Consider the following 15,735-nt stretch of genomic DNA (forward strand, 5'->3'; position numbering starts at 1 on the left):
AACAAACTAATTTTCTCAGCTGTTTCTGTGAAAGCAGAAGGAGTTATGGGTATTCTGTTTTCTGTAGCTGGAAATAGTTGTGAAATATTGAAGCTTAGCAGCTTTCCAGGACAGAGTGATTCACAGAATTTAAAAAGCACTGTTTGCTTTTAGAACCCTCTGTTGTCACCCTCAAAATAACCTCGAGGATTTGGGACAAGAGTGTTGCCACATGGTGTGGAAAGGGATGAACATTGAAAACAGGATAGAGCTGGAGAATCTGGGGTGTGGGGTCTATTATCCACTGATAATATTGGGAGTCTAGGGCAGAATAGCCAAACGACATTGTTGCAGGCCGTATCTGGGCTGCTTCCTGTTTTTGTAATAAACCCTTATTTGGACACAGGCACCTCCATTTATTTACATATTGTCTTTGGTTGCTTGTGGTTATAAGGGAAGGGTTGCATACTTGTTACAGGGATCTTATGGCCTGAAAAGCCTAAAATATTTGCTCTCTGGGCTTCAATGGAGAAGGTTGCCAAGGCTGGTCTAGAGTCTAAGCATGTGAGGGAAACTTGGAAAGGCTTGTACTGATTTTCACATATACCTTATTTTAGAGCCTTTATTTGTTATATGCCCACAAATATTGCAATCTGTGTGCACATGCCGGCCATAACTTGTAAACACAGAACCAAATTCTGCCCTGTAGACAGACAAACTTTGCTTTGATTTCATGTGTTGATAATTTGAGTAATGTGTATGCATATTATTTATCTAAAATTTAATTTCAGCTCATGTATCATAATACGTTTCCAATGGGGAAACTTTCAAATTAATGAAAGCATTTTCTGACTTCAGAGATTTTTATTTTTATTTTCATTTTTGAGACAGGGTCTCACTCTATTGCCTAGGCTGGAGTGGTACAATCTAGGCTCACTGCAGTCTCGACCTCCTGGGTTCAGGCAATTCTCCCACCTGAGCTTCCTGAATAGCTCAGACTACAGGTGCACACTACCACACTGGGTTAATTTTTTGATTTTTCTTTTTTTTTGGTTGAGACAAGGGCTCACTGTGTTGCCCAGGCTGGTCTCAAACCCCTGGGCTCAAGCGATCCTCCTGCCTCAGCCTCCCTAAGTGTTGAGATTACAAGTATGAGCCACCATGCCCGGCCAAGAGATTTTTTAAAAATTCTAAAACCATAAGAAAACAAATTGAAGGACAAACTGAACTTGACAATACAAAGATCTCTAACAAATGAATAAGAAATATGCTTATGTGCAGTATTATTCATATATTTCTGCATAGCAAATTATCCCAAAATTTAGTGGCTTAAAATAATAATCACTTATTATCTTTAGAGAAACTTTTTCTTTTTTTTTGAGACACAGGGTCTCACTCTGTCACCCAGGCTGGAGTTCAGTGGCGTGATCTTGGCTCACTGTACCTTCCACCTCCTGGGCTCAAGCAATTCTTGCACTTCAGCCTCCTGAGTAGCTGGGACTACTGGTGTGTCAGCATGCTCGGTTAATTTAAAATTTTTTAATAGAGACAAGGCCTCACTATATTGCCCAGGCTGGGCTTGAACTCCTGAGCTCTAGCAATCCTGCTTAGGCCTCCCAAAGTGCTGGGATTATAGGCGTGAGCCACCGTGCCTGGCATAGAGAACATTTTTGTTCTTTAAGATCTATCATGACAGAACAGTTCAAATTGGGTGACTCACTGGGAAAGAATAACTTTTCTGGCAGCAATTGAAAAATTAAAAATAGTACCTTTACCTGTTGTGTTTTGAACTATTACTTAATCATTGTCAGCTATAATTTCCCCCACAAATTCTTTAAAGGCAATTTTCTTCCAAATAGTACTGTATATCTGAGCAGTGCTTTACCAAATATTTTTGCTTGTATATTATTTCAAACAATTGTAAGGTAGGCAGAGTAGGAATTATTACCCAGCGTTACTTTTTCCTTTGTTTTCAAGTGTAAGCTTGAGGCCTAGGAACTTAAAGTGGTCCCTCCTGGTTACATGGTTAATTAGTGACAGAACCAGGGCTAGGATCCTACAATTGCTAGTAATTGGAATTACTCTTTATTTTTGTATTTTGTTATGGAAGCATGCATTTGAAACATTTCAGAGAGATTGAAGAATATTAATTTCTACTCATGTATAAAACAAGGATAATATTATTCATTGTGTAGGATTGTTGTAAGGAAGGATTAGGGATTATTAGGGATAAACACAGTGCCTGGAGCTGAGTAAGTGCTTTGCAAATGGTGCAGCCATTATTAAACTTCTCCCAGATTTATGGGATTATGTGATTATTTTGATTTTTTAAAAAGTAGAATAAAATATTGATATACCATTCTTAACTCTTTTGTAAAAGAAGTTAAAAACCATTATCTATCTACTGTGATTGCAGTTTTCTTTATTCCCCAAATGAACTAACTATATTGGAGTAATTAGTTCTTTGTTTCACTTAACCATGCGGAGATATTTTTGAACTAAAAAGACTGTGTTCAAACTCACGTACAATGCAGCTTTAGCATTCATATTTCAATTTTTTCAATTTTTAATTTTTATTTATTTTTACTTTTTATAGAGATGGGGGTCTCGCTATATTGCCCAGGCTGGCCTTGAACTGCTGGGCTCAAGCAATCCTCTCACATTGGCCTCCCAAAGTGCTGGGATTACAGGCATGAGCCACCGTGTCTGGCCATGTTTCATTTTTTAAATTGTATTGAAATCATTACCTTGGTAAATTCATATCCCAATTTAAAATGCCCCAAAGCGAATAAAGCTTCATTATAAATTCAAGTACTGTATTTTAAAATGTGCATGTTACACACCCAATAGTTGCATACTGGAATTACTACAACAAGCAGTTACATTCATGGCGCCCAGTACTAAGTTTTTTTTTTTTTTTTTTAACACTGCAATAGATTATGCTAGATATATTGCTTTATTATGATCACTGTTGCTTAGTACAGTAACTTTAGTACAATAACTTATATGATTACATTTTTAAAGCTTTAATAAAGTTAGTAGCATTTAGCAATATTGAATGAAACTTTTTTATGTATAGGATGTATTTTAGGTCAGATGCTTATGCAAGAATAAGCACTTAACATGCTGTTACATCCTTGACAAAACAAAATCATCCCTTTTCACTAAATAGAATAAACCAGACTAAAAGGAATCTGAAGTAATTGAACGAAAATTAAAAATTTTATATCCTTGTATTATGTTAAAGATTATTTAACATAATATTTTCCTGGTTAAAACATACATTTTTCTGGTTGAAATATATATAATTTTATATGTATATTATATATATATATGGAGAGAAAGAGATATAGAGGAGAGAGAGAGAGAGAGAAACATTTTAAAGATGGTACTAAAATGCTAACATAGCTGTAGCCCTTAGATGATACTTTAGCTGGGAAAAAGTTGGTGAGTTGTACTCAACTACTTTTTCTGCTTAGAAAAGAATTAAGAGCTTATAAATTTCTAATGTCTTAAAACAGGTATTTATTAAGATCTTAAATATACCTGTATTAAACAAATTAGGTTATTTTAAAAACTTTGCAACAATACCTCACTTATTCACAAATATATTTTCTACCCATATTTATTACAATTTGAACAATGTAAAAACAAATCCTGCAAATACTCTTAGTTTAGATAACAATACCGTTATCTTAGGTCACATTAGATAACAATACCATTATCTTAGTTCACATAAATGATTGCAAGAAATATTTATAATACTTCATATAGTATCTTATCTACGGCTCATAGCAAACACTCTAATCACATTTAGCTTTACAGATGGAAAAACTGGGATGGTGGATAACTGTTCTGATAACTATGGTAATACCTTTCAATTCACTTTTCATGTTTTGTTTGCGCAGTTGGCCTTCATTTTTTTTTTTCTTTTTTTGGTGGGGGATACAACCTTTAAAGTTCTTTGAGTAAAGTAAATCTTCTGGGAATCAGATACTTATTACAAAAAAAAATTTTAGATATATGTAGATTAACTTAATTTTACTTATCTCAAATTAGCCTTGGGGTGTGTTCCATAGTTTGCTCAGAATTTCTCATGGACATAACTCTTATTTCTTTCAGTATACAAATGATTATCTCAAAAAGAAGAATCCTCATTAAGTGACTAGTGAATCCCCCTTTAAAAACTTGTTTATAATTGCTCTTTTTGAAAAATAGAACACACTGTAGGTTTAACCAGACGTTGAATGATGGTGAATAACTCAGTGTGACTCTTAACATAATACAATCTTATTTAAACAATTCTTTTTTCCTTAGCATATTCAACCATTGAAAAAAATTACAAAGACTTCACTAAACCAGTTAAATGCTTACAGTCTCTGATGAAGTTTCAAGGGAAAAAGAAGACTGTTTGGAGAATATAAAGAAATAGACTGTACTGAATTTGTGATTTTATTTTTAAGCTACTCCCTCTCATACATATATGTCTATCTCCATAATTAGATTCAGAGAAATGTCCTTTGCTGGTTTTTTCTTCTGAAGAGAACCACATATTGATCATAACATTTTCCACACATATGTAATAACTTACATTTTGGGACAGAGGGAGTTGGTATAGCCCACCTTGGTCCATCCTAACATTTTCAAATCAAGTCAAATACTATCTTTGGATTAATCAGCTGTTGATGGAGGTTTGATAGAGGGAATACTGCATGATCTTCTCATGATAAGCCTGACTTCTATATCTGGTAGATTATCCTGCTTAGTCTGTAAACACCCTTCATCAGTGGCTGCTAAATGAAGATCAAATCGAAGAGAAACAGATTTTTTCCTCAATCGAGGGTTATCTTTAAAGAAAGAACCTTCCCATTCTTTAATAACTTCATCCACTTTCTCTGTCCTGAAATGATAAAATAAACCTTTTAATAATGAAGTATGGGTCTATTAAAATATGTATTATGTATTTCATATCTATGGAAAAATCAAGAAATTTGTATAATTTATAGTGTACAGAATTTTTAATGTACTTACTTTAACAACCATATGAATAGAATTTCAAAGGAATTCTATGGAATTTCTCTTTAGGAATTCTCATGTTTGGGTTGTATTTTTGGAAAAAAAATGGCAAATTAAGGATTGAGTACTCTTCCACGAGTTTTTATGTATATATGTCAGATTAAAAATCACAGAATAGGCTGGGTATGGTGGCTTATGCCTGTAATCCCAGCACTTTGGGAAGCTGAGGTGGGCAGATCATGAGGTCAGGAGAATGAGACCAACCTGGCCAACATGGTAAAACCCCATCTCTACTAAAAATACAAAAAAATAGCTGAGTGTGGTGGCGCGCACCTGTATTCCCTGCCTCTCCTGGATTCAAGTGATTCTCCTGTCTCAGCCTCCCGAGTAGCTGGGATTACAGGCAGCTACTTGGGAGGCTGAGGCAGAAGAATCGCTTGAACTCGGGAGGTGGAGGTTGCAGTGAGCCAAGATTGCACCACTGCACTCCACTCTGGCAACAGAGCGAGACTCTGTCTTAAAAAAAAAAAAGAAAAAATCACAGTATACTAAAACTATGTTTGGAAACATTTAAACAAAGAAGAGTAATTACTGGGATTACTCAAAGTTGATTTCTTTACATATATTTATTATTATTTCTTAGTCAAAGTTTCTTTACTTACTGGATAGTGCCATGAGCTTCAGTGCTCTCCTTAACGATACTCCCATTTAAGACTGCCTGTTTGGTCACTGTTTCTACATTTTCATTCTCATACTTTTGTGGGACTTTTGTAGTAAAAGATATTTCATTTATAATGGCTGTGAAAATATTATTTATGATATGTTAAATTACAATATTGAATTACTGTTTACAAATTATATTCAAACTTTTATTCAAATATTGCTTGCTTTATTTTGCTACTTTAGAGTGTTTAATTTCCATATAAAATAATCCCTGTAAATAGTACTTCACTTTTCAAATGAGTTTGTTTATGTCAGAAACTCACCTGATGGTAAAACAAAACCAACTTTACTTGTGGTAGGCTTTTTGTCTTTTTTCTCACCTTGGATACAACCATAATATCTGAAATCGGAAATAATTATATTTTAAGAGCAATATTGTATTAGCAAATAATTAAAACAAACAGAAGAATGGATAAATCGTATATTCATGCAACAGAAACACTATTTAACTGAAAAGAAATGAACTAAGGCTACCCTGTATGTTTATGGATGGATCGCCTAAGAATAATATTGAGTGAAAAAAGTTTTATAGTTTTATAAAGTTTAGAATAATATGCAAAACAATTTCACACTTTGTAGAAATACATACATATTACTATAAATAAATGTATGAGACTAATAAGCATCAAATTCAGAAGCCAGGTCAGGTAGAGGGAGGAGCATGAGATTGGGGGATGTGGCTTAGGTGTCCAGGGAAGTTCAACAACATTGGAAACATTTTATTCTTTTATTTTTATTTTTTGAACTATTTTACTTTTTAAACTGGGGAAAGTGGGTACAGAGGTGGTCATTGTATTTTTATGAAATTTTCTTGTATATCTTAAGTGTAGCCTAGTTTTTTTAAAGTTTTACTACAGAAATATTGAAGACTATTTGATCAATATCTTGAATGATTAGGAATTAAATAAAATTCACAACCATTCATTTTATTTAACAATTTTATAGTTACATGTATATAGGATCTGGAATGATTAGGAATTAAAATTTATAACCATTTAACTATATAGTTACATATATACATATACATATATGTATATACATGATATATATACACACACATTTACATAGCACTTACAATGTGCCAGGTATTGTTTTAACCACTTTACAAACATTAACTCATTTAATCCTCACAGCAATCCTATGAGGTAGGTAGTAGTAGTATTCCCATTTTACAGATGAGAAAACTGAGGCACATAGAGGTTAAGTAACTTGCCCAAGGTCACTCAGCTAGTAAGTGGTATATTTTTAATTCAGTTTATGTTTTTTCAAAGATTTAATAAATATCAAGATTTATTATAGGCTAAAGTTGTTTCACCTAGTTTTCATCTAGTTTTATAAAGGACTTACAATTTGGAAACAAGCAAGAATAAAGATTTCTTCATGGAGAATTGGAGGTTATGTCATGCTCAAAGCAATATGACCTTATAAGTCATTACAGATTATCATGTATGAATTAATAAGAATTCCTCTTGATATCTTTTTTTATCAGGATATCTGGTAGTCTTTTAAATCATGACTCAAAATAATATTGCTTTCCATGGTTGTAATATAATTACATTCTAGTAATGATTATTGTTTTGGGGTTTGATGTGTGGTATAGGGTGAGCCCTTGGTCAGGGGAATTGTGGTGATTGTGAATTTTCCAGGCTTTCGTTGTGGGTGATCCTTAGAAGGCACAGACTAATCCTAGAAGAGATGAATGGCAAGGAAGTGAGAAAGGAAAGGTCTCTCTCTCTTTCTCTCTTTTTTTTTTTTTTTTGAGATGGAGTCTCACTCTGTCGCCTGGGCTGGAGTGCAGTGGTGCGGTCTCGGCTCACTGCAACCTGCCTCTCCTGGATTCAAGTGATTCTCCTGTCTCAGCCTCCCGAGTAGCTGGGATTACAGGCATGCACCACCATGCCCGGCTAGTTTTTGTATGATTATTATTGTTATTATTTTAGTAGAGACAGGGTTTCGCCATGTTGGCCAGGCTGATCTTGAACTCCTGACCTCAGGTGATCCTCCCACCTTGGCCTCCCAAAGTGCTGAGATTACAGGTGTGAGCCACCACACCCAGCTGAGGAAAGGTCTTTTTCATGATTAGCTCATTATAATCCCAAACTCCTGGGCTTAAGCAATCCTCCCACCTTAGCCTCCCAAGTAGCTGGGACTACAGGTGTGTGCCACCATGCTCAGCATATTTTAAATTTTTTTGTAGAGATGAGGTCTCACTATATTGCTCAAGCTGGTCTAGAACTCCTGAACTGTAGTAATCCTCCTGCCTCAGCCTCCCAAAGCACTGGGATTACAGGAGTGAGCCACTGCAGCCGGCCAAGACTACAAGATCATTTTTGTAGTAATCTAGAATTGTTTACATTTTGTTCTAGCTGACTTTGGCTATTTGGTTCCTAATTTTGGAAGTCTAGAAATGGTTCTTTCATATATTATTTGCAGTGCATACCTTATTGTATAAACTCAGTGAATACACCATGATGATGATGGGTTTTTTGGATTTAATTTCTCTGACTACATCAACAATGGCATAAGTGGCTCTGTATTTCTGGTCCCTTGTCGTTAACTAAATGGATTTAGGTACCTGATTTCTTCTTTTTCTAGGAGGCGGCGATAAGTTGCTATTTCTTGTTCCAGCCTCATCTTCGTGTTGAGAAGCATCTCATGCTCTTGAAGCTGCTTTTCGATGCCACGCCTTACTTCCTGTAGCTCTTTTTCTAGTCCTTCAATCACAGCCTCTAGGTCTTGCAGCTGCATCTGGTAATGCTGCTCGCTGGCATGTAGGGAGTTTTCAAGGCCCCTTTCCTGTTTTATATAGATTTTCATCAGTGAATCAGTAACACAGAATGTGTTTCTGAAATCTGATTTGCAATATCTTCATCCTTTTTTTTTTTTTTGAGACGGAGTCTCGCCCTGTTGCCCAGTGGAGTGCAATGGCACGATCTCGGTTCACTGCAACCTCCACCTCCTGGGTTCAAGTAATTCTCCTGCTTCAGCCTCTCGAGTAGCTAGGATTACAGGCGTGTGCCCCCACGTCCGGCTAATTTTTTGTATCTTTAGTAGAGACGGGGTTTCACCATGTTGGCCAGGCTGGTCTCGAACTCCTGACCTCGTGATCCGCCCACCTTGGCCTCCCAAAGTGCTGGGATAACAGGCTTGAGCCACTGTGCCTGGCTGTCTTCATTCTTTTATGTTCCATTTTTTTCTTTAAAAAGATTGCAATAATTGTATTATACCTATGTAAGAGGTGTGTTTCCTTACAGCTTTGTGTGTGACCCCTAATTTTTTAAAAATTATATTTTATGTACCTAACTAGAGATCTTACTATATTTCAAAGACATCCTGTGATAATTCTTACTGAAAAAAAAAAAAAAATCCTCTGCAGTGATTAACTTATTATCACTCTGAATTATCTGATTTTTAAATTATGGAAAGTATACTTCAGAGGTAGGCTTTGCTTTGTAAAACAAAATAAAGAAAATATGTATATTGACTATCAAAGCCAGAGCAGACTGCTCATAAAAAGGCATTTAGGAACATGCTTAAATACTTTTTGTTTGTTTGTTTGTTTGAGACAGTCTCACTATGTCTCTCAGGCTGGAGTGCAGTGGTGTGATCTCAGTTTACTGCAGCCTCTGCCTCCTGGGTTCAAGTGATTCTCATGCCTCAGCCTCCGGAGTAGCTGGGATTACAGGCGTGTGCCACCACACCCAGCTAATTTTTTGTATTTTTAGTATAAGAGATGGTTTCGCCATGTTGCCTAGGCTGGTTCAAACTCCTGGCCTAAAGTGATCCACCTGCCTCGGCCTCCCAAAGTGCTAGGATTACAGGCATGAGCAATAGCACCCTGCTCCAAACATATTTTCTTTTTCTTTTTTGGAGACAGAGTCTCACTCTGTCGCCCAGGCTGGAGTGCAGTGGCATGATCTCGGCTCACTGCAACCTCTGCCTCCCAGGTTCAAGCAATTCTTGTGCCTCAGCCTCCTAAGTTGCTGGGACTGCAGGCATGTGCCACCATGCTCAGCTAATATTTTGTATTTAATAGAGACAGGGTTTCACCATGTTGCTGAGGCTGGTCTCAAACTCCTGAGCTCAGGCAGTCAGCCCACCTCAGTCTCCCAAATTGCTGGGATTACAGGTGTGAGCCACAGTGTCGGCCTAAATATTTTTTATTAGATGTCTCAATGGCATGGATAAAAGAATCCCCACTGTTAAGACTTTGGATAATAACAAATGCTCTATTCCCCAACTTCAGCAACTAGAGAATCCCAAGGTAATAAGAAAGGATTTCTTCATTTTTACAGGTCTGAACTAAACCTTGAGTGAGTTGATAACAGCCACTGCCACAGTGGGGGGAGGGGTGAGTAATTAAACTAGGATCAGGGATAGAATTCAGGGGCCTTGATTTCCAGTTTCTCATGGTAAATAAACGGACATTCATCCTTCCCCTCTCTTAATCAAATCACATCTGAGGACTCGATGGGTCAATTACTTTTGAGATCATTCTCACCACAGCATGGAGAGATTCAATTTCCACTTGCAGGTGGTGCCACTGGCGTCGGGCCTCCTTGAGTTCTGCTTGAGCTGCCTTCAAAGCCTCTTCATCTTTGTCCATTTTTTTGCTTATGTCTTCTTCTAGCTACAAAAAAGCCAACAGCAACAATAACAAACAAAAAACAAGGAGTGCTTCTGAAAATGAGATGTGTAAGAGCAATTACAGAAAAATTGTATAGGAATCAAAACATTTTTCCTTAATTTGTTAGATTATAATGTGTGTTCTAGTACCTAGTTAACTAATTAAATATGTGAGCAAGTCCATTGCGTTCTTAGCCCGTTTTCTTCTATGTAAAATGATTTCAACAACTCTCTTCCAATTATGACAATCTATGAAATAAGGAAAAATACATTTATATGAATGAAAACAGTTTGTAGGAGCAAGATTTGTGATCTCTGATTCTTAACTTTTCATTATTTATGGATCATTAGGAGGAAGGATTGAAAATTTGCTATTTTCCCCCACATTTTCTTGTAGGCTGCTTTGCAGAAGCAGATAAACAGTTGTACCCTCCAAAACTAATCAATCCTGGGACCAGGTATAGGGACAGGAGTAAATTCTGCTAGGAAGTACATTACTGGTAATTTAGAGAATTAAGTTACTATAGGCAATAAGGCTCGCAAATAGACTTCCATATTAAGAAAATCTGTTGATTTACCTTTTTCAGGTTTTTAAAGGCATATTAATTTTGGGTATCTGGGTAATAAAACGAATAAATAATAAAAAGGACTTCTCTAAGGATTATTTTCTAAATATTCTCATATTAAAAAAAGAAGTAGGCCGGGCGCGGTGGCTCAAGCCTGTAATCCCAGCACTTTGGGAGGCCGAGACGGGCGGATCACGAGGTCAGGGGATCGAGACCATCCTGGCTAACATGGTGAAACCCCTTCTCTACTAAAAATACAAAAACTAGCCGGGCGAGGTGGCGGGCGCCTGTAGTCCCAGCTACTCCGGAGGCTGAGGCAGGAGAATGGCATAAACCCGGGAGGCAGAGCTTGCAGTGAGCTGAGATCCGGCCACTGCACTCCAGTCCGGGCGACAGAGCGAGACTCCGCCTCAAAAAAAAAAAAAAAAAAAAAAAAAGAAGTAGAATTTTTATATTTAGCTTTAAATGTTTTTATGTTGATGTTGAAATTAAAAGAAAGTATCTGTTGATAGAATTTTTAACATTTGGCCCCAGGAACAGTGAGAACAATGTATAGAATTGATTATAGTATTTTGTTGATGTTGAAATTAAAAGAAAGTATCTGTTGATAGAATTTTTAACATTTGGCCCCAGGAACAGTGAGAACAATGTATAGAATTGATTATAGTATTTTGAAGCAAAATTTATAACTTTTAATATTCTTATAAAAATACATTTTAACATTAAAAAATTTAATTTTATTATACAATAGATTTTTTAAAGGAAACGCAGTAAATGAAAGTTTATGAATAAAGTTTAGGGCAAGGTATTTGAGAACAAAATTCGTACATTTCTTTTGGCTTGTTGAAAATCTGTTCTTAGTGTTAACTTGGCAAAGTCATGCAGCAAGCAACACCTACCAGAGCAACTACAGAAGATAAAGTAAAGAATTTTGGAAAAAAGAAAACCAAAAAATGCTGCTGTCTGCTGGTCTTGTGGCTTTCGAATATGGAACTGGCAGCTAAGCTTGTTTGGTAACTACCGTCCCAAGATGGCCCCTAAGGAACTCTCTCCCAAGATGAGTCCTAGGGTGATCCCCTTCTCCATTGACTCTGGGCTGACCTGGGTCTTGCTTTAACCAGTAGAACGAGGCAGAAGGAATGCTGTGCCACTTCTAGGCCTAAGTCTTAGGAAGCCTGATAACTTCCACTTCTGTGCTTTTGGGAGCCCTGGGCCAATAAGAAGTCTGGATACCCTGTTGGAGAGATCTTGTAGAAAGGCCAGATGGAGAGAGACCTTGAGGCTACATGGAGCGAGAGAGGAAGTCCCAGCAGAGCCAGGCTTTTGGCAATGCCCTGCCAAAGTGCCAGTCATACCCCAAGATGATTGACGTCCCAGCTGAGTTTTGGGGGTGTTATACAACAATCTGTAACTAAAATACCTTATTTAGAAAATTTTTAAAAAAATAACTAAATAATCAGGCTGTCTTGAATTTAATTCAGCTTTCTGAGTTATTTGGAAGAAAATCCTCTAAAGTAGTTTCAAGTTAAAAGACACTTTAAACAAAAACTTTACTGTAGTCTTTTCATTTGAATTTACTCATTTTGGCCCTGTGACTTGTAAACTAAACTCATATTTCTACTACTGCAAAGGTAAGTGTTTTGTTTACAGTTTTTAGAAGTTGTCATCTATTTATTTTTTTCTTCTGTTTGTAAAGATGAATGAACTATCCCAATGCTTACATGTACCAGTGACTTTGCTTAATCTAAGATGTTGATCATTCTTTATGAAGACTAAAAATGTTACCTAGAGGTGAAATTTACAATGGAACTAAAAATGAGTTGCTAATGGAATAAAGCCCTGAGATTTTTCTACCAATTTTTTTCTTTTTTCTTTTGGGTGATATTCTTAAGTAAACTTTTTGCTGTATTTCAGGGCTTGGAAGATACCTTGAACCCATATATGATAGGTAAACTAAAAAATCCCCTAAATTTCTTAATCTTTGTTTCTAAAATATTTGTTTGTAAATTTGTTTAAAGACTTGAGACCTTAATTAATTGCTGAAAGTGATTGTTAGTTTAAAACTAAATCTATGAAATTAGGATTTAGTCCTTATCTAAGTTGGCTCTCTTTCTCTTTTTTAAATACTTAAATATTACAAGCTTTGTAATAGAAAGAAACGTTTCTCATCTTATAGTACAGAAGCAAAAATCTTAGTGGAGAATCGTTACCAGTTTGGGGAATTTCGATGGTCATAATTTATATCATTGTTTCTGAATGCCATGTTCACACACTCAGATGATTTCTATTTATAACAATCTGGTATAAAACGGAACTCGTTAAGAAGATGATAGAAACCTTTTAGAAATATTTATCTCTAGAAAGTGTACATGCTAATAAATCTTACTTAAAGGTTTTACATTTTAAAGATATTATTTAAATTATCTCTGTAAATAACTCCATAATATCTTTGAAGGGTATTTGGATGCTTCCTTCCTGAAGATTGTCTGTAAGAGGTTAGAGTACACCATTTTATTGTATGTTGACCCCATGTTAATGATAGGAACCTCACAATTTATATAAAAATCAAGTGCATCAAGCAATGCTTATTTAACGGCAATTTAACAATATAATCACAGTATTTCCCCCTGTAGTCCCAGTCACATTGCAGTAGAAGCTAAATGCCTTCCCCAATAGATGCTGCATCGAAAAGGAAATACTGTACCTCAGAGAGGCCGGGACAGGAATTGGGTAGACATGGACTGTCTCCTTATTCTGGAAGGTGCCTGTCTGTATGAAATCATTACCTGGATCCTTGTTGAGAGCACCGTCTCTATCTGATTTCTGGTGAGGATCTTTTCATAGTTTGCCCTGATCTCATTGAGTAGCTGGGACAGTTCCATTCTTTTCCCATCCTCCACCTTGGCTAACTGAACCTTATCGATAGGATGAGTCGCTGCGGCAGAGTCTGCTCAGTCTGCGCGGAGGGCAGGGAGCCTCGCAGAGTCTTAAAGATGCAGAGCTCCTTTTTCAGAGGCCACGGAAATTCTCGTCTTTCTAACTAATTATGCAAATACAGGGTAAGCTCTTTGCTCCTATCGTTATTGATATAGCAGAAATGTCAGATTCTTCATGAAGGAAAGGAAAATTTCAAAAACCTGTACTGGTTCCCTGTACAAATTGAGCACTTTGAGGGGAGGGGGAGTTCATTGTTGTGGAAAGGAAATGGGGCATAACTTAAAGAAAATTGCCGGGCATGGTGGCTCATGCCTGTAATCCCAGCACTTTAGGAGGCTGAGGTGGGTGGATCTCTTGAGGTCGGGAGTTCGAAACCAGCCTGGCCAACATGGTGAAACCCCATCTCTACTGAAAATACAAACATTAGCTGGGCATGGTGGTGGGCACCTGTAATCCCAGCTCCTCGGGAGGCTGAGGCAGGGAAGTTGCTTGAACCCAGGAGGTGGAGGTTGCAGTTAGCCGAGATTGAGCCACTGCACTCGAGCCTGGATGACACAGTGAGACTCTGCCTCAAAAAAAAAAAAAAAAAGATAAAAGGAAAATGATATTTAGTTTTCTCAAAATGTTGCATGGAAATAAGTCTGGGCCCAAGACATGATAGTTAAAATTTTCTTTTACAGTTTTTCTCACTGCTTGAATCTTTTAAACAGAAATGCTATGGTAGGTCATTGGAGTATGTTGTAAATCTTAACTATTCTGACAGTTATTGTAAAAAGCTACCATCAGATTAAATTGACAATTGTCATTAGCTTAGAACTGACTGACTGTATTTCTCTCAAATGCATACTGTGGAGCTCGTAGAGGGCTGCCGGCCTGATGGAGTTTGATGTATTGAGGTGAAGCTGTAGCTACAGATAAGTGCTGGTAGACTATGAGAGTTGTGAGTTAACATTTCCAAAGTTTTAACAAGGATGAAGAAATAGACCTTTTGGTGTATTCACCAAAAGAACCCTTGAGCCCTTTGGAGGGTGTAGTCAATGTAACATTCCATCCAATCTTTGCAATCACTTGAGCCCTTCGGAGGGTGTATTTGGCGTATCATTCCATCCAATCCTTGCAATCCCTGACATTTTCTAACCTGTAAAGATGAAAAGACTGAGGCCAGAGAGGTTGAGGCATCTTGCCCAAGGTTGCTCAGTGATGTATGACATCACTGGGACTGGCTCTTTGATGACTTGCCTGTGTTCTGCATATCTGCCACTGCGTTCTCTCTCTCCCCTCTTAAATTCCTGTTTTAATTTTGCCACTTGTTGTAGATGTGATGGAAATATGTTGTGAGAGTGAATCTATCATTATTGTTATTTGTGGAGTGGCTTTGGCTGAACTGTATCTGGAGCACAGTTCAGGGGATAATCAGACCTTGGTTTGAGGCCTCGCAGGGCCTTGGCATGCATGTCCTACTCTTTTAATTTCTGAATTAACTCACATATGGCCAGGCCAGTTTATGCTGGGCATTCTCACAGTCCTCTCCAAACAAAGCTGTCCTACCCACAGCCCCCGGTGAGAGGAGAGGTTCCAGGTCACTCCTGACCCACCCCTCCCTACCTCCTGCCCCTTCCCCGCCAGTCACAACTTGATTATCTATACATTGGTCAGAGACCTATGGGGTAGGCTAAGACAGAAAGCTCTGACTAAAGAGGGTCATTGATGATTATCTAGGCCAAACTGATTCTCTTTCTTGGTAATTGGGACTGAGAAATATGAAGAGAATTAGGCTTGGGAGTGGAGGAGAGAGAAGAAAGCAATGAATTAAATTCCTAAATTAAATTCAGACAGCAATGAATTAAATGCTCCCTGCTACTTTAGGTAGCTCCTGCTCATATCTGCC

The 15,735-nt window shown here is 37.2% G+C and overlaps 1 protein-coding gene across 1 annotated transcript; it reads right to left on the bottom strand.

Moving 5' to 3' along the window:
• Nucleotides 1-4,478: 4,478 nt before the first annotated feature.
• KRT222 (keratin 222) lies at nt 4,479-13,872 on the bottom strand. The gene is made up of 6 exons (XM_023204198.2): nt 13,697-13,872; nt 10,220-10,348; nt 8,294-8,514; nt 5,982-6,058; nt 5,658-5,793; nt 4,479-4,879 (listed from the first exon to the last, which is right to left on the bottom strand). The coding sequence occupies exons 1-6, from the start codon at nt 13,790-13,792 to the stop codon at nt 4,651-4,653; spliced, it is 888 nt and encodes a 295-aa protein (XP_023059966.1). The 5' UTR covers nt 13,793-13,872; the 3' UTR covers nt 4,479-4,650.
• Nucleotides 13,873-15,735: the final 1,863 nt, after the last annotated feature.

Source organism: Piliocolobus tephrosceles, chromosome 16 (genome assembly GCF_002776525.5).
Source record: "Piliocolobus tephrosceles isolate RC106 chromosome 16, ASM277652v3, whole genome shotgun sequence".
Classification (NCBI taxonomy): Eukaryota; Metazoa; Chordata; class Mammalia; order Primates; family Cercopithecidae; genus Piliocolobus; species Piliocolobus tephrosceles.